The sequence below is a fragment of the Neodiprion lecontei genome, chromosome 5, assembly GCF_021901455.1.
Source record: "Neodiprion lecontei isolate iyNeoLeco1 chromosome 5, iyNeoLeco1.1, whole genome shotgun sequence".
NCBI classification, from domain to species: Eukaryota; Metazoa; Arthropoda; class Insecta; order Hymenoptera; family Diprionidae; genus Neodiprion; species Neodiprion lecontei.
The window spans coordinates 26,203,890-26,224,626 of record NC_060264.1 but is presented as its reverse complement, the minus strand read 5'-3'; the positions used below and the strand labels follow the sequence as shown (position 1 = coordinate 26,224,626).

Genomic DNA, 20,737 nt, shown 5'->3' with positions numbered 1-20,737 from the left:
GTTTTCAGAAAAGCCACGAATCTGACTCGTCATTCAAGAAGCGAAAGAAGGAAATCTTTGTCCTTACAATGTCACCTAACTCTGAGGAAGTTATGGGTTATTCGGGAAACATTTTAATTTGTAACTACGTAGACGTTACATCTATATTTGCAAACGTACAATATTTGTCGAATAATTAATTAATTACAATCACAGACGGACTTATTTCACTAATTACTATACGTACAAGGGGGATGAGTGCCTAAGCAAACTCTAACTTTCGAGGAAGAATATATATACGCCTGCCTCGTTTGTGTTGATGTTTGCCGTTACATTTCGCGTGCCTTCCTTGTTCTCTTTTTGAATATATTTTCCTTGCAAGCATCTTGCAAAACCAACAACGAGAGACACTGAATGAATAAGTAACAACACGAAACCTCCATTTCGAGTAATAACTAGAGGTTCGTTTAAACAGTGCGGTCGTACTGATAACACATTTAATTAATATTTCACTTTAAGCATTTTATGGAGATTGAAAGAATGAAGGGGTGCGTCAGAGCTTAATTATCGAAACCTTTGCCACATTATACAACGTTGTTGTTTTGTTTGAGAAAACGTAACCAATTTCCAATCGAAAATTTATGCGGTCTTCGAAGCAATCGCGAAATCATTTACGAAATGGACGATTATGTAACGGACGGCTGTGTTACAGCACCAAGAAATATCAAACAATTCCGAAGACTGAAGGTTTCGTAGGTGGACGAACATTCCGAGTGCATATGAAAAATTGACACATGATTTTTGGCAAAGTCCCAAGTTAATTTGCATCACTGACGAGAACCAGCTGGAGGTTTATTTCGCAGGTCAAAAGGGGACAAAATGATTAGCAATTTTTATCATGAAAGCTGGCTGATACCCCTTCTGGTATCTGGTGGCCGTTCGTCCGTAGGGTCCGAGAAGAGAACCGGAGTGCTTTTCATTGTTTACGAGATGCGTGGTTGGCGCAGGGTGATGAGGAGGATAGGGAAGGCTGGGAATGAGGAGGGAAGGAAGGGCGAGCACCGGATTATCCAAAAGTCAAGTCTACTCGTATTTTCAAGAGCGGGGCATTTGGCGTCTATCGCACCGCGGCCCATGGTCTATTTATACGATCATGGGTCCATGACGGTATCAATGACGCGGTTATACGTATACAACCCGCAGCCCGAGTAACACTTAAGCCGTATAGAATTTCGGGTCCCCGAGCATAATGGCTTTATCGAATTTTCATACATCACGTAGAGGCCTCCTCGCTTTCCGTTTGCCTCCTTGGACCTCTCGAACTTGATGGATAACACGCGCCACTCCGGACTTAAGTACAAGGAAGGAAAGACTCGAGGAACTGCATGCGGCAACGGGCCAGGGCCGCACTTTTCTCTCTCCTCTTTAAAAACTTTTTCAACACCTGCTTTCCCCCGTACACATACAGACCTGTGCTTGGTACCTTCGTACGTCGAATATACATAGTGCTTTGCACAGCTGCGTGAGCGAATGGACGTCTGGGATGACGTGACGTGCCGTTGGGAATAATGGCTTCGATGCTGCGCGATGCCGGAGTGATGCGTTGAACGTATTTTGTTTGTTTGTTTTTTTTTTTTAATTTTTGTTTTACCCATGGTGTGCTTTTTTTCCCTACATTTTTTTAAACTTCACCCAATAACCAAGTCGAGATGTCGACTCGACGCTAATTTCCAAATAATCGAACATGAGTTTCGAGTGTTGGTCCGACACAAATTGACCCAGTTTCCGAACAGCTTTACATCTAATTTGCGAAGCCAAGTAGACGGGTGTGGTATAAACGTTACGAAACGTCTCGGTCTCCTTCGCAAGGGAGAATCTGTCTTTCTGTATAAACGGTAATTAGTTTTATTTAATTAACCCACGGTGGCTCTTGTTCGTACAATAATTGCTAAAACACATTCTCGAAAAAGTTTCAAACTCAAACACGCCTGCTCGGGGCTTGAATTATTTCGTAAATAAACGTCAACTTGTTGTATATAATGTCAACGATTTCTGCTGAACTTGATTCATTATTCAGCGATTGAATACAGAAGGGTGTTGTTTTTTTTTTTTTTTTTATTATTTCATCCATTTAATTTTTTTCGTCACTACCGAACAAAAGAGTAAATTAACCGAAACGAACAGCTTATGACATTTTTTGTTCATGATTTATCCCCTCGCTGGGCGTATAAAGGGTCTGATATTGGACACGTGCGCTTTCACAGTGGAAAAAACGTTTCCAATGGACTTCCAGTATCAGGTGGTAAAAGTAGACGCACAATTTCAACGAAGAACCGAGCGCGAAACCTCAGAATATTTCGGTTTTTTTTTTTCATTATCATGATGATTTTTCATAAATTTTTCGTGATTTGTTTTTACACTCGCCTTTCCCCGATACCTACAGGAATTGTTTAATCCGGCAAAACAGTTATGATCATGGAATAAACTAAGCCAATTTCAGGCGGCGTATATAACTTCGGAATTAAGAAACAAACATTCTTTTCCTTGATTCCCTTCTTTTTTTTTGTTTTACATTCCGTTGGTTTTGATTTCCCCTCTCATCTTCGATACCCAATACATACATACATACATGCATATCCGCATCTTCCGTTTTTCCCCTTCACCCTCTCTCTGTTTTTACCCGCAAGATATTAGCATTAACCCAACAACCGGTTGGCCGAGGAAATCCGAATCGTGGCAAAATGCGGGAGAGCGCAGAATACCGGCGGCAGTAGGAGTGTGGCAGGTGTGCGAAATAGGTTCGCGAACGAAGTTTGCCCCGAATAAATTCTAGCGCGTTCTCCTCCACCCCCCAAATTTTCCTCGACCCCTTTACTTTCCTCTCATCCCTTCGTTCCTCCTCGACCCTTCGCTTCAACCTATCGCCGCGTCACGTATCTTCTATAATTCTTCCGTTGATGATCCGTGGAGAATGCTGTACACAGGCTGCATTGGTGTCGAAATAACGGTAGGCGGGTGCACGCCCTATAAGGGTTTTCCATTCGATCACGGTTGTAAGGTTGTCTATGCCACCGGCCAGTTCTCTTTCCACGTCGAATTTCGGGAGATTGTTTGACAGAAAATACCGTACTTTTTATTCATTTTATTGCGAGACTGGATCGTGTCGAGTATTTGTCAAATTATTCTGTTCGAAAGTTACGAAAATATCGTGAAAAATACGAGAATAGGGAATAATGGAATCGTTAAGGACAACTTTGATGTTGCTGCTTCGTTTCAAGTTGCTTAAAAATCGATGAAAATCTGGTAGATCCGTTCGATTTCAGTTTACAATGCCTCATTTTATTGGAGAAAGTATATAATTTGAAAAACTCATCGAATCATTGGTTTTTCTTCTGTTTTTTTTTTTTTTTTCATCACGGTATCATTAGTATCGTAAACTATTCAATTTTGTAACACTTGAATGCTGAATTGACTACTGGAAATGAAAAAGAATAAGCCACCGTAGAGCGAAATCGAAATTTTAGTATTCTTAAGCAGATCTTTGCGGCTTACGAACATGATGATTTAATAAACACCAAATGCATACGAAAATCTCGTAATAGAATTGATAAAAACTGTCAAACTTTGGTCAACCAGCATCCTTAATGTTAAACGCGGTGTAACAGAAAAATTGTTGGATAAAAAGAAAAAAAAATAAATCAATAAACGGAATATGGAAATTTTTCATGCCAATTCGTCGGAACGAACAAACCGACTTTTTTCTAAAAAAAAAAACCGTTTTCCGATACTAGAAGCCCTGAGAACGCGAGATTCGACGAAATGAAAACAAGTCATTTTCGATTAAAACCAATACATTCCTTGCAAAATTACGTATTCTTCGTACAGTGAAGATGGCTGAAAAATTGGCGGTTGCTTTCACCGTTATCTTCAGCTTTCATGCGTTATTTCGACGACATTCAAGGGATGATGATGACGATAACGACCATGCCAGAACGATCCTTTCAGGATAAGAATATAATGCCACCCACTTGCGTGAGCGTTTGAATACTATTATATTTTCCGGGAATATTATCCGCATTCCGCATCACGGTGCATTTCAGGATTGAAATTAAACACGCTACGCGTACTTCAGATGAACATTTACACCCTCGAAAAAATCCACGCCAATCTCATCCTAACAGAAAGGCAATTACACGAGTTTGTATCAGAATGCTAAATTTCAAGCTAAAACGTTTGGCGTTTAACTCGAGTCGCTTTTCGTTATTGTACTGTCAAAATTACATGCATTTAGGGAAAATCATCGTGTACGTTATACATAGAAAATTACAAATTCACCGAACCATATGTACGATATATGAAATTCCCCCGCATTGTTTGTCGACATTACATAAACTTTGCTTTTGACCGTTGCAATTTTCCCACCCGAATGACATACATCCACCTATACAGGATGCTGATTATTATTAAACAGGCGAATCCTGCGGCCTCCGACGGTACAACCTTTGACCGTTGACAAGCATTCGATATACGGTCGTGTGTGCGGATGCTGGGCACAAACGGAGGCGTGTTCACGGGGCAGATATCGGCTCGCGATTAATTCACGACCCAGAATTATTGATCCTCCGTATATATATGTATCGTATATATATCTGGCTCACCGCCGCGTGCAAATTGAGCCGCTATTTGAATTTTTATTTTTCCCTTTTATTTATTTCTACAACTGTAGCGTGGATTTTTCACCGGTTCCCTCGTATCGGTTCGGAGTTTGCGTTAATACGTATGTGTGCATATGTCACCCTGTACGTTATTCTGTGTAATCAAGAAGATTATTCACGTTCGATATAATTGTTAATGTTATTAATATTATTATTATTGGTAGTGTTATTGTCATTATTTACAGCTATTTATACGAGACGAGGAAACTCTGTGAAAATTTAATGCTTTTCATCTGTACGGCTGCGCTGCTGTTTCAAAACAGTTCGATATTCCAGTTTTCTTCTTATTTTCTTTTTCAAACTAGTCGTATACGAAACTAACCGCGATCTTCGTTAATGCGGAATATATTTTCTAGAATTATTTGTAAAAACTACAAAAAATTAAACATTCAATGTCGACAACGAGGGCCCGAAATACTTTTACAAAGAATTACTCTCTGAATTCAAATCAGTCAAAATTCACTGATTCTCGTTTAAAAGTATACGATCGAAAAAAATCAGTGCATAAACACCCGACGATTCAGTGAATTTTCACTGATTTTTCACTGATATTGCACTGATTTTTTTTAGCTATATACTTTCAACCGAATCATATTTAGAGGGTATAAGCGTTTTTGAAATGTCGCGCATTTACATTATATACACCATACGAATGAACCCCCAGAGACGGGGATGAAAGTTATATAATCTTTGATAGCGGTAATCCGTTGAAAAAAAAAATAAATAAATAAATATCAACGTAAAAAAAAAAGTAAGGACGAAAATGAAAAAAAAAAAAAAGAAAGAAAAAACCGAAGCCACTCTTCGTGAACTGGTTTTATTCGGCCTCGGTTTTTCAGTCGGTGGGTGTATTCGGTGGAAATGAACTCGACTCGAGATTCGACTCGACGAAAAGTTTGCAGAGAGTCGGGTGGCTGTAGATGTCAGCTAATTAAACCCGTCCGGTGTGTATAACGCCGCTTTCCTCCCAAACATCCGGAATTTCCGCAGCTTATATGCCGGTGGGAGGATCGACGCGTAAAAGGTATCGGTACCTTTCTTTTTACACATCATTTTATTTTTTATTCTAATTCGCGAGTTCCAGGCTAAATAACTCGAGCGGAAAATAATGAAAAGGTAATAATTTTCAAAGAACTCGGACGTTTGATCGCTCGGTTTGGATAAGGAAGTTTGTTTTTAAATGTGTAAAGCTGTTTATTGAACTTTTGGAAAGAGAAGAGATTAGGGAAAAAAAATAAAACAAAAAAAAAGAAAAAAAAAAATTCATACAGTAATCTACTCATGGCGCAAAAGCACGAAAATAAATTTGCAATAAAAGATGTACGAATAAATATACACCACAAACGAGATGTGACATTGTGTCCTGAAACACGTGGCACATTCGGGAAAAAATATACCTATTGTAATGAAATTTTAATATTAAGCGAGCGTGCAGCGATAAAAAAAAAGTCGAGAGTTTTACGACCCGTACAAACATTCGACTCTGTTATCTGTCGCACGTGTGTACGAATGGCATAAAAAATAAAAAAAAAAAAAAAAAATAACATTTTATGCCGCCAATTTTCTGCAGCAGCAACAAGTCGCGTATATTACATGTGTATAATATACGCGTAAATAAGTTGTAACAATTGCGGGATTTCGGAAGAAACTTGATAAATTTTCAAGAAACATTCAAAACGATAGAAAAATAACTCGCAAATTTGAAACATCGACGTGGCGATTCGTTTAATTTCGTTTTTTCTTCCTCGCGAGAATACGTGAAGAATTTCGAAAATTCGAAAGAATAATTTACACAGCTGTAGCTCGAAGATCCGACAGACGCGTTAAAATTAATGAAACTCGATTTAAACTATGCTCGATGGCGTAGGTATGCATGCATATTATAATAATAATCATTCAATAACAAAGTTCAGAAGCGGGCGGGGAAGCCCGAGGAGTATTTTGCAGACACTCGCGTATGTCTGGGCGAGCAATTTAGCGGTGAATTTGAGCCGCGAGTCCTCTCTCTTCTCTTCAAATCTCATTGTCAACCTGCCGACTTATCTCCCCGGTTATCTTGAGAGAGAACCCGAACGGAACTGTTCAGCTGTCGTGCCTCAAGCAATGCGAGGCGTAAATCCTTCACTGCTGTGGACGAGTGACTTGTTCTCGACTGGGGCGAGTCAGGCGGTTTCGTACTTGCGGCACGGGGTTTGAGGACGATAAGCTCATTGTAATTACGAGACGACGGTCCATCGTCGCGTCGAGAAACCAAACCTGAGTAACTTGCGTGTATAAATAGTACGTTGTACAACTGGTGCGCAAAATAGGTGATTCCCGCACGACTCGAAACCCACATCAAGTTACTTCGCAAGAAAAGATACTTCGATTCAATTCCCGGACTAGTGCGAGAATATAATATTTTGCGCACTCGGTTTGAAAAAAAAATTCATTACATCTTATTGACGTAACAGTTTGTAATTTACGTCATTTCAGAGAATAACGAGAGTGGAATTTTTAAGTTCTTTTTTTTTTTTTTACTCTTCTCCTCTTCTCTTCAAAGCTCGTGGTTTGTTATCAAAATTACGTTATAGTCTCTTCGAAGGAATTCTCAATTCTTCGAAAGTTTTTCCTCTTGATAGAAAACTTTACAGCTACCCGACGTGTACATGTTACTGAAACACGTAAGTGTATGTGAAACGTTTCTATACATACATAAATCCGTCCACCACCACCTTATGCTGTGTTGCTCAAGACTCTATCTCTCTCTCTCTCTCTCTCTCTCTCTCTCTCTCTCTCTCTCTCTCTCTCTCTCTCTCTCTCTCTCTCTCTCGGTAATATTGACTAGGTAACAGCTTACGTACGCAGTTTGCAAAAGAGCAAGTAGCGAAAGCCACTTTCAACTTCTACGGAGAATTACATGCTCCCGAGGGAAAATCGCCTGGAGTGGGGGGATGAGGAATCAATTTCTTCGTAATATTTTGCAGAAGCGAGGATAAAACTGTGTCAGCAAACGGGAGAATCGCGTTGAAACGGAAATTTAACATGTATTATACATAAGTACGGAAAGTATCCAATTATGACAGAAAAGACGAAGAAACAAAAAAAAAAAACGCAAATCTCAGGCTTAGGTTTGAGTCTTGCAATTCCGTATCTCGAATTGGATTTTACACAGGGTCTAATCTGCAGAAAGGTGAAGTAAACACATACATGTGTATTTTTGGAAAATATGATAAACTGGCACGTTTGTAATTCAAACTTGCAACGGTTGTGTTTTGGCAAATATTTACTTTCCCCTCTACTTTTCTCATTCGTATTCTTTGTTGGAGAGTAGAAAAAAAAATTATCATCATCAGCACCCTAATTTAGGTTTGTATTCGTATGCGCGGTGTACAGACAAATAACGTGCACAGGCATAAACTAAGTAAGGTGAGCCCTTAACAAGCATTTAAAATTTATCACCACTGTGCCTGCAAACCGTGTATATACGTATACGTGTAAACGTAGGTATAAGAGAGATCGTGGATAATGAATGCGAGAGACAAAGTCGCACGGAAGAGAAGTGGAAAGAAGGTTGATAGCTTAGCTCAGCTTAGCAAATGTACATCGAAATACACACGTGCACGGTGAACTGTACCTGTGTCGGTTTTTACTTCCGTCTCTCTTTTTTCTGAACCGGGAAACTGTGGGGGATATAAAATGGAATTTGATGTGAAACTTTGCACGCTTGTACAGGGCGTTTGACTATAAGGTACAGTTCTCGTACTTTGTAAGTTACGTTCAAAGCCATATTGAATCTGTTTAATTAGTTTGCTACATTTATCAACGAAAGAAGACTTTAACATCAATTTACCGTAACGCCGATGTGGAATTATGTAAATAGTTTGGAGACATTATACTGTACAAGTGACCACGATCAAAATAAAAAATAACCAGACTTTCCGAGGTGCTACTCACTCCAAGTTTAGGATACAAGTGACTGCCAACTTCCAAAGACTTACGATGATTTCCAAACACTTCCAAAGACTTACGATGACTTCTAAAGACTTCCGAGGACTCCCGAAGACTTCCAAAGACTTCCGAGGACTCCCGAAGAGTTCCAAAGACTTCCAAAGACCTACGATGACTTTCAAAAACTTCTAAGACTTCCAAAGACTGCTCAAGACTTTGCGTACCAACGTACAGAGGACTTCTCCAGTTAATGGTTCCTCGAAATTTTCTATTCAGAGCTCCAAAATTAATCTTCATTTTGTACCCACCTATATATTTCCCAGTCTTGGTAAAAAATGAATAATGTCAAGAACTGTGCGAACACGGTAACCTGCTCAATTAGAAATTTCTCTTTCTGTACAAATTGCAGTTCGCCTGTGTCAAGCCGATAGATAAAAAAACGAAAAATCGACCCAGGCCACGCGGAACGGCCTGTATTTGGATATAAATAATAGGTGGCCGGTGTTTCGGTAGTGTGACGTGACCGCGGTCCTTAATTCGTTACCTTTGACCTCTGCAGATCGGTCAATTCCCCACCACACACACAAGGATTCGGGGATGTATTCGTGCCTGTGTCGATGACCCGAATCGTATGTTAGTCTGTCCCTCGTCGATCCGTCGATCCGACGATCCGTCTGTCCAGCATCCGTCTCATCTCTGGCAGCTTCGGGAATAATAAAACAAGGCTTTTTCTAGCGGGGGCTTCCTGGCGGGATTGGTGGGATTTCAGTACGAAATGACACTCGACCAGAGGAGGAAAAACGTGACGCCCGAACCGATTCGAGTCTCGTGTATACGCGCACGCGCGTGTGTGTTTGTGTGCGAGCATGTGTACTTATGTATGTATCGATATGGTACATAACTCTGCGAGGCCATGTACGCCGACGACGACGACTCATCCGACGGAAGATCCTCTCTTCGTGCAGACTGGACCACGACTACGTCAGAGCTACTGCGGAAATAATATCCCCCTTGTTGTACATATGTACAAGGTCCTCGGGTCCTTTTACCGGATAAATAAAAACACATATAAATATAGATACGTCGATGGATACATTCTTTGGCTATTTCGTATTTTTTACTTTTTTCTCCTGCTCTCGCATCGATTCAAGAAATAGGGCATCATGCTCGTATACTTAAATCTGTTACGTATCATGGTGCGCAACTTTTGAATCTTTAGTTTTGGATCTGTCATTGGGCGAAATATTTTTTCTCCATATTCCAAATTCATATCGTGCCTTATTGTTATCATTCATTTTTTATCTCTTTCGCGTACTTTGATACAAAAAATTAATTTTCAATCCAATTTGTTTTCTTTCTAAATTCTTTCTGTAGGCACTCGTTTCTTTTTCTCTTCAAATCTGCTGCTGGTTCAGACCAGAATAAAAATCACCACGAATTCGAATAATGACGCCGTGGAGAGACGTAAAAAAAGCCACGCTCCGATTGGGTTTCTTATGGTCTGCACGCGCAGACTGTGCTTTGTTTTTTTTTTTGTCTCTTTTGGTTCCACAGTTTAAAAAATAAAAAATACCGTTGCATTGACCAGTTTGGGGTGTGGCACGTTCTTTTTTTTATTTTTGATTACGTCACCATGATTTTCGTTACAGTAAATTTTTCCAGTTGCGAATTGGACCGTCGATCTAGTAACGCGAAGAACTTCTGCATTAACGATTAACAAAACGCTCCAGCAGTTTCTCGTTTTCCATGAGCGGTAGTAAAGTCAAGACGAAATATTCGGTATAACGTGGAGAAAATTCGTTTGTCAATTAAAAAAATTCTACGTCGCGTGGTGACGGATTGATACCAGACAGGATAGAATTGACATCAGGTATAGTTCGATTGGCACGAGAATAAAAGGTTATTAATGAAAGTTCATCCTCATCCCCATTTTTCTCAACGCAGTGCAGGAAATATAAATTTGATTTTTGTCGCGTAATTGACACTGAATTCAAATATCGGGATCCAGTAAAGGGGGGCAATCGTTCGTGCAACGTTTATTTACAACGATGCAGCAGTGCGGTAGCGTGACGTCAACGACAGAGCGATGAATAATTGTGCAGAACGAGAACTCGAGTCTTGTCAAAGTTCGCGCGTGCACAATGCACAGGGTGTACGTAGGTTGTAACAAACGAAGGGTGGGAACTGGCAAAGTGAATATCGAAACTTGGTTGTCGGTGAATAGGAGTAATTTTTTCACGAGAGTGACACAGGTAGAGTCTCTCCGATTCGCTCGTCAACTGTTTATACGTCGTTAGGGGTTTAACACTAACAACGAATGCGCGACGCTTAGGGAAGTTGCGGAAGGGTTGTTGAAAGTGACACAAAGCAAACAGACCCTCGAGTTTCGAGTTCCGCAACAATGGAGGTAAGTGATCGCGTGTGCCTGGCAATTATTGTATACCTACACAAGTGTGCGAGGCACATAACTCTTATACCGAGGAGGTATGGATACATATATGTACCTACTGCCTGCTCAATCGGAATCACGGATAACTCTGTGTGTGTTTCATATGTATTTCTAGCTACGGATGTAGATGTGAATGTAGATGTAACTGTAGGGCAAACGTGTTGCTTCGCGGCTTGTCTGATTTAGGCGTTACTCCGCCTCCTTTCCCGCGAGTTTCCGCTTCCAGTTATCGCGCATTATAGGCTTGTTTTGTTACACGTCATTTTAAATCGTTGGGGAATTTATAGTGCGATATAATTCTGACTAATAGGGTAACGTTATACCGGTTCTGTTACCCTACTGTATAATTACTATTCGCCGAGTAACGTGGCTTGCTTTTGTACGAAATGTTGGCCGAAATTTAAATACATACATATCTATATAATAAAAATCATTGATTGTTGCTAATATCGATGAGCAGCGTTTTATGACAGTGATTTGTAAAACCGTCTGTCTAATACTTCAACTCGCTGTATACACTCGGCAATGTGTCACTTGAATCCACTCTCGACATCAGCTGAAATATGTATTCAAATTCATGTGACAAGTAATTTCCCTTGCGTCGAGTGATTTTTAAAACCAGGCCGAGTATCGCGGAGTCACTCGATGTCGGTTGAACTTACTCGAAAATTCGATCGAGTTGAACCTGAATTGAACTTAAGGGAAATCACAGAATCTCTTCAATTCACGCCGAGTTCCGAAGTCGACAGGTTGACGCGAAACCACGGAATGGTCAACCCCTTGATTCGAGGTGTGCGCAAAATTCTATCTTCACCGTAAACACCTAAAAGATAACAAATTGCCTTTGATCTGGTTTTAGGGTAGCTGCACCGTGCCGAGCTGCGTATCTCTTGGTGGACTTTGTAAACCGGATACACAGATGTACATATAGTACATTATTATCAGTAGTAGATAAATTTCCCAAAATCTATGTGTATGTACGTGCGGTATATAATATAAACCCACTACCTATACGCAGGGTGAAAATTGTTTCGGATTATCTGATCCGGCTTCGCAAACCACCCCAGTTTCCGATACAAATTTCCGCCAGCCGGGTGGAGCAGGTCTACAGTCGAGTTTACATTTATAAAATTGAAAGCCGAAGCCTGAAAGAGCTTCTTACAAAAACAAGCGTTCCCTAATCCGATGATCGTGGCGACATAGAGAGAAGCTGATGAAATATGGCACGGAAATCGAAAATTATACAAAGAAAAAAGAAAAAAAGTTATATAATACTCGGCCAATTTTTTTTTTTTTTTATCATGTTCTCGAACGATAAGGTGATACAGGTACGCACGTTTCTCCGAAATGCATTAAAATAATTGTCTCGACACTTTCCACAAAATTTTCATCCCTGTGGAATGTTATTACATTCTGCAAGGGGTTGCTTTATGATTCGAATTTCGCGGTTTGGGGGATCCCCGGGTCGAAATGAATTTGATAATGTATGTGTACGAGAGAGAGAGAGAGGGGGGGGGGGGGGGGGGGTGAAGAAAGATCGTGAGGGGCAAGGGAGAATTATCGCGATTGCGATAAATCCAAAGTTAATAATTTGATCCCCTGGAAGACGGGAGAGAGGGAGGAGAGTAAAAGATCGGGCGAGGCAGTTACCTGGTTAACCAGTAGCGACTAAAAAGGAGCTCGTAAAATTCCCGGCTCGTAAAGTGATACGAAAAGTACTCCTGTATACGTAGGAATGGCTGATAAGTACAACGCGGGTCACCGCGGAATAATAACGGCCTAGTAGGCGGGTGTGCCCGAAACTGAACCCGAACCCAAGTTTCGAGCCTACCGCACGCCGCCCGGCAAAGCTACTCGTGGTATGAGACGAAAACATACGCGACGGGACGATATTGCACCCACGGGAAACTCGCCGGACATTTTCCCCTGAAATATTAAAGAGCACACGGTCACGTGCCCGCCGCGTATGTACATATAAACATATATATATGTATATATATATATATATGTATATACGTAGAGATATGTGCTTGTACCTGTCGGGGTATAACTTTACCCGAAAAACGGACTTCTGGGAGTTTACACTTCGATACACTATTAAACGAGGATACGAGGTGGTAACAAGTGAATATATACTGCGACTGACCCGGGAAAGAGTTTACCCTACAGCTACGCCATTGGGGAACAGATTTCGTTCGCGCTTTACGACGCTGCCGATACTTCCGAACCGAAAGTGTGGACGGATTTTTATTGTGCCAATGACCGGGAATATGCCAAAACTTGGTAAATTTCTGGTGTCGAAATTAGTCGACAGATCGAGGCCGACAAAGTCACGAGGTGGACGCGGCGCAGCGGCCATATTGTTTTCGTTTTTCCGCCGCACCTGCGATATTCGTAACGTTGAGACTGAAAAACCGACGTATTCTCCATTTCTTTTGTAGCTTTTTGTTTGCTCTAGATGAATACGTTTCTGGCACTTGCTACGGTGCAAGTTTCTCTTCCGTATAATTTCACCGCCGCCTCGTAGTCCCTTTTATTTTCACGTTCATACGTATGTATGCCACTGCGTATAGGCGTATTGTCGCGCAGATCATAAATTACGAATATACATATAACATGCATACATACTATACACGTATACGTGTGTATGAAATGTTGGGTTAAAAAACTCACATATAACGTTGAGATGGGCGTTGGCTCGGATCGCTTTTACGGTTCGCATGAAGGGGCCAACTTGGCACTGATATTCGCCATCGTCAGTTAGCGAGGCGTCGGTGATTCTCAGGTTATAAACACCCGCGTTCTGGTCCCCGACCATTCGGAATCGCGGATACCCAACGATCTGCCCATCTATGGTTGTGAAAGTGAAAAAAAAAATAAATAAAAATTATACATACATACATAGGTATACAAAGCAACTTCTGAACTATCTCCGCACTCGTTTATGGATTATAAAAAGTCGGGGCCAATGCGGGAACTTCGCAATTTCGTTGAGCTGTTTGTTTGTTCGTTTTTTGTTTCGTTTCTCGTTATCTTTATATATTTTTTTTTTTTGTTTTTTACGATTAGGAATACAAGTATGTGTATATATGAAATCATTTCTTTCTTTTTGATTCGTTTTTGATTCGAATTGCAGTGAGCAAAAGACGTTTTGAATACTTTGTGCGTTGTATGTGGGGAGGATTTGAACGCTAGATATTAGGACGTTTTTTAAACGAGACACTCGGTGTACTGACCGGGCAAAATGACGTAGGCGAAGCCATCCTTGACCCATTGAACAATTCCGACTCTGTTTCCAACTTCACAGGGTATAGTGACCTCACCACCCTCGAGTACCGAACTGTTTCTTGGTGCGACTCGGAAGTACTGCTGTGCTTCTCCTGTAACAAACGAAATAAGTCAAATTAAAAACTCGCGCATTTGAATAATTTTTGTATATTTCCTCCAAGCACTTTTTCACCCTTGGAAAAAAAAAAAAAAAAAAAAAATTCACCGCCAGAGGCAACCGCTGTGATAAATACTAAAAATATTACATTACAAAGCGCAAATTTAATGGTGTGGGCGTGATTTGAAACAAGCTCAAAATTCATACATAGATCACAAAATTTGTACCACAGGTATAATAGTTAGATGTATGGTATGAATTATTTTCCATGCGCACAGGCGATTAATTTTGAAAACTGAATTATTGTTGTATAAACAGGCGCATAGCGACATGGACGATTTATGAAATGTACTCTCTACTGATTAAGGGTGGCCATTATGTTGCGAATATATATCGCAGTCGTTGATTGTGATGCTGTAATAATTTTTTTGAAAAAAAAAAGCTACAAATTTCCATACTGCGATAATAACACCGATTGAAATACCGGCAACGCGTTAACTCCGGCATGATAACTCTGATAATTTGCGGATCAAATGAACCATAACTGAAAAAACGGCACGAGAGAATCGATGTAACTATGTCAGGGGTATCGTAAATTTTCATTACGGTTATTCCAATTCGTTTATAATATACGTTACGTACGTGTACGTACTTTCTACTCGTTTTTTGATTCCCGTGACACGGAAACGGTGAATAAAATTGACGAGAATCAGAGTCGGTGTTTCTGTCGCGATATATGAAAACAACAACAACAACAACAACAACAATAACTACACCGTGGAGGGGGGATGAAGATCGAAGCCAGGGGATTTGTCCCATGGAGACACAAGGCTCGTTCCGTCATCGTGCTGCAATAATACGGGGTCGCTGCGGTTTGAAACAAGGGGAAATGACGCGATTCGAGATAGCGGGTGAAAGCACGCGTGTACAGCGAGGGGTGGAAGGGTGGGAGGGAGCAACTCACGACCTTTTTCGACCCTGTTTCAAAACCCGGCCGCATAAACTGGTATATTGTACATACTCCCATGACCCATCCGTTAATTATTATTTTGACGCAACGACACAAAACGCGTTGTTATCAACGTACCGCCGTGCGTTGTACGAGTAAATGCATATACGCGGGAAAAGCGAATAGCCGTTATTCGATTTGCGAATATGTATCGCGTGCGCAACGTTTCTCCCTGTTCGAATTGATCAAGGGTTGCTTTGGCGTCTGTATAGACGTGGCGGTGGATAAACTTTTAAAAAATGAGAAAAATCTCACCGGAATTTAAGCGTGGCGTATTTTCTTTTTTTCCTTTCTTTCCACCCTTTGCCCCCCCCCCCCTCCTCCCCCTCCCCCTCCCCCGCCTCTCTCACTCTCTGCGTCTGTATGTTTTTTCCCCTCTCCGCCGTCGAGATAGAAAAAAAGGCGAAAACTGTTTCGCACTGAAGGCTGGAATTGGCATCTCCGACTCGTAAGCCCTCCGGGGATTTGGAGTAGGTATAGCTCGCGTGGTACAAAGTGGAGTCGTCGCCATCGTTCGTCGCTATCTATACAAGAGAGAAAAGCAAGTCTTCTCCTCTTTGCCGTAACAACGTTTCCAGCGAATATATAGGGATCAACGTTTTTTTTTAAACCTGATTTTCCGAATTACAGTGACGATTTTGCAAAGGCGATTCGTAACGAAATGAGCTCTCCGATATCCAGTCAGGGTTTTACCGATAACGCCGTATCACTTCAATTATCAACGGCATTTCACCGATTGCGGTATTCGCTATACGAGACGGATTTTTTTTTTTTTTCTTCAAACATTGCAACGCGTGTCATCGGCTTTTGATCCAATTATCAGAGAGCGCGGTACACCTTCGGTGCATAACGCGGAGGCGGTTGGTTTAATAATAGGAACAAACATGGGGACGAATGATATTCAGAACCTGAAAATCTAAATTTTTCCAAGGAAAATAGAATAAGTTTGATCGAATGTAACAGCATCCTTGTCACGTTACAGGTAAAAATAAGTCGGAGTAAATTCGAATAACAGGTTCGATCAAGCTAAGATTGTATCAGTTAATAATTTATCCGGTTCATCGTCAAGTTTATTACAGCACAGGATTGCAGGATACGTTTTAAACGTGATAGGATTACGAAAAATTGAAAAACAAGTATGCGCCGCTGATCAGAGGAGATGAGAAAAAATCACAGCACGAACAGGCTGTGAAAAATTTTTTAACACTCAAATTTAATACGTTTCAACGAATACCGTTAATATTATTACCTCAAAATTGTTCTTTCATCATTTTTCAACGATAACTATTGATATTTGTAGATATCTTTATCGCCAACGCCGTTTTACTAACTTAAAACTTTTACTCTCATCGTCGGTGGTAATTTTTTCTTTCGCATTACAAAACCGGAGTGATGGAAAAAAAAAAAAAAATTAACCGTGTAATATCTTCGCGGCGATGTAACGATTACATTACGCGGATATTTTGACGCACGTGGATACCTGTCACGAATCTCTCGAGGGTTTTTTCGTTGGGGGGGGTGAAATTTTCTGCAGACGTATATATGCACGTGAGTATGATTCACGATGAAATATATTACAATCTCGTTCTGAACAATAGATTTTGGTAACAGAGAGTGTTGGACCGGGTTCAGCGACGCGGGAAGTTGGACGAGAGATGAGAGAGAGAGAGAGAGAGAGATAGAAAAGAGAGAGAGAGAGAGAGAGAGAGAGAGAGAGAGAGAGAGAGAGAGAGACAGAGAGAGAGAGAGAGAGAAGAGGGATCGTTTAAAGCCTTGACGGTTTTAAAAAGCTTAAAATTTATCGCCATAACGCCACGCTGAACGCCGTATAATAAATTGCAATGAAACTTAGGTACAGCTTTACCGAGTTCCTTCTTTTATCACGTCCGTCTTTTGTTGATGTTGGTGTTTGTGTTGCGCACCCGAAATCGCGGTACAGGGGCAGGAGGGATTCGGAGGAAGAACGCGAAAGGCACGAAGAAGAGGAAAACGGAACGGGGATGAAACAAACTGAGAAGAGCAGGTAATGAGGAAGACCAAAGAGATAAAGTGACGTGTGAGAAGTACTGACGGCAAAAAGGGAAGAGAGGAAATGAAACAAAAATAAAACATTTAGACAGGAAAATCCCAACGGGTCACGCCTTATCCACGTTCGCTGTAACACGCCTATTATTTATTTATGTATCAAACGTATACATATTATACGGTGCTCAAGATGTGGCATTATTCAAACGCTGGAGGTGTTTCTGTCTTTTTTTTTATTCGCATCTCACTGATTTCGCAAGACTGTATATAATTGTTGAGAAATTGAATGAAAGAATTATACGAGAAATCGTATCGCGAATGGAAATTTAACAAAGATTTTAAACTTTGAAGTGAGTCTTTTTGTCGATTACTTAAAAGGCTTGTTTTTTTTTTTTAAATTTTTTTTTATTTTTCCTCAGTTCAGCGTTTCAAAACGAAAATTGTCTAGAATATACCAGAATTAAATTAGGAAATTTTACAATTTGGTAGAATTGACGGTTTATATCCGTTACGATCGAAACGCAATTTTCTCCCCCAAAAGTTTCGTTACATATGACGCGTGTGTTCCATACAATGCACATAATACATGCATACCTATATATTCTGTACAATATTTTTTTTCAACTCCGTACCTTTGGATAAACGTTGAAAAAAATTAAATTCTGTTTTTCTGTGGTATTGATCTTTTTCATATACAGGTATATTTCGCTGTCGCCTGTTTTTTGTATTAAGAAGGGTCGTCGGATGGTTACGGGTGTATATTTTCGAAGTCGCGTAACATTTCCCGGCAGAATATTCACGGTACTTTTACCTCGACCACGGTTTGCAAATATACATTTACGAACACGGTATTGAGCATAGGATACAAATACTATGACCCGTCCACTGTAAAATGCACAAAATATGTCTTATCCTTACGGCTAACTTGTTTTCGGTCCGAAACAAAATGCGACTTCGATTCTGTACGAATTACGTGACAATGCATTGCATTTTCGCATCTCAGCTGCATCGCGAGTCATTGTTTCGGACTTAAAACAATTTAGCCGTAAAATTAAGGCATTCGTTCATATCACCGTACACACACGGAAATTGATTCTGCCACGGTTAATTTTTTTCCCCAGAAAGTTACGTTGGCAATGAATTGCAACTGGAAAATTTCAGCCGGTAATTGCACCGCTCCGACGGAAAACGGTTAACCAATTACCCTATGTGTACGCACACACAACCCCGAGGGCAGATAGTTCTCTTACCGACGTAGGTGAAAATACTACAGCGTAAAACGGAAAGAACTGGAAAGTTCCTAGCGGATTTCGCACGACATTTTCAAACTCTCCTCAATGCTGTCGCATGTACAGAGCGGGTTTTAAGTATCTTCCTCCGCACGTACCGGCATGTGTACAATGCAAAGCATGATCGTACACCAAATGTAGATATACATACCTATATACATATATATATATATATATATATACATATATGTATACACACACATATTATAATAATCGCGTAGCGATTCTCCGACCATTAAATCGGATTTCTGCCTTCACCCTCAAAGCTCCGCGGAATCAAGAATAAGGTTAGTGCAAAGGAGACGAGGAGGCGAAAAAAAAAGAACACAAGAAAAGTAAGTGAATAAAAAAAAAAAAAAAAAAAAAAAACAAGGACAAAATGAAGAAGAGAAAAAAATGCCTCTCAGCCGATTCGTCTTTTTCTTCGGAAGCCCGCGTGAGCTGCTCGGAGTTGGAAGGAGGCTGAGCTTTTGCTCGCCACGAAGTAGATTAAGTAGGTATAGACGGTTACGTACACGACCGTTTATACCGTTTAACGCGCACGTGTATATAAATATATACGTATATATATACATGTATGTATCATACATATATATATATATATATATATATATATATATATATATATATATATAATACATGATCCTTAATCCAGAATCCTCTTATCGCTTCGTTCATTCGGTTTTTATCCGTTTATCCCAACGTATCGATGTCTCGCTGTATATCTCAATTCAATTCACTTTTCGCGTCAACGTCTTGTACGGAGGTTGAATTACGTTAGACCGTTCCAGATTTAAACAATAAATGTATATATGTACATATTGTAACGAAGGGTACCTTATTCACCTCTGTATATTTAAACAAGGGAATCTTAGCCCTTCGAGATAAAATCATGTTGCGAATAGATGAGTTACTTGGTTGGTTGGCTGCGCCAATCATTATTATTGTAAAAACAGACCTTCTCCGGATGTTTACTTGACGGCAAGAATTTTCTTAAATACACGATTTCACCCTGTATTTTCCGCGTTTCGCTACATTTGCTTTATTATCATGGTTTTCTTTTTTTTTTTTTCCCTGATGGAACAATTTTTAAACGTTTCCGAACTGAAAATCATCCTCAAGTATGGAATTTTCGGCTCAGGTCTTGATAAAGTGTAAATAAATTATACTCGTTTCAGTTTATTCCCCGAATTTTGCGAAAAAGCGATTTTTTGGTACGACAGACGCTAATGTTCAGACAACATTGTTTCGGCAGGAGAAAGGAAAATAATATTTCCTATATTCAAAACTGTCCGATAGTAGAGACGTTAGATAGGTGTACACGTATTGATTCTTCGAGTAGAAACCGAATCAACTCGGAGCGACGAAAAGGCTCGGCTTTTTTGCCGGGCCATTATATATCAGCGGTGATTCTTCAGTTCGGAAACATATAAAAACGTTTCGGGATTTGGAAGCAAGCGGGTTTCAGAAGTCGGCTTGAATTTTGCAGATGGTAAATTTCGGAAAAATTAACGAGAAAAACGGTGGGCGTAAATTGATGCGAAAAAGTTGCCTCCCGTATTCCGAGAAGTCTCATCGCGGATCGTTGAGGTCATAAATTTTTCAAAAGCCTAAGTGGCCGCCATTTTGTTACTAGAAATCGGGTGAAAGCTCGCAGGTTTTCATCGAATGCATGTATGTACCTTTTTTTTGTTTCTCAACTCGCTGGAAAAATTTCATTCCGATTATCCGAATCATTTTTCACATCCCGAGATATTGTTCATCGCTTTTGTACAGCGGAAGATGATTTCTTTAAATCTGTGGGAAAAATATTACTTCATTGATTTCTTTGGCAATATCGAATGAAAGTATTTCACAATACTAAACTCGAACTGTTTTCTATAGTTAAAAATTTATTGTTCTTTCATCAGGCAGGGCGAATAAAAATAAAAATGATAATCGTCGAATCAGATAATT

The 20,737-nt window shown here is 40.2% G+C and overlaps 1 protein-coding gene across 6 annotated transcripts in view; it reads right to left on the bottom strand.

The window, feature by feature from the left end:
- LOC107225143 (nephrin) overlaps positions 1–20,737 on the bottom strand; it is a 196,471-nt gene that overhangs the window by 39,411 nt on the left and 136,323 nt on the right. For all 6 annotated transcript variants that reach the window (XM_046740185.1, XM_046740183.1, XM_046740184.1 and 3 more), the window contains exons 2-3: positions 14,310–14,453; positions 13,747–13,923 (exon numbers count right to left, since the gene is read on the bottom strand). In XM_046740185.1, coding sequence (XP_046596141.1) covers positions 13,747–13,923; positions 14,310–14,453 — 321 coding nt within the window. The remainder of the gene's footprint in view (positions 1–13,746; positions 13,924–14,309; positions 14,454–20,737) is intronic.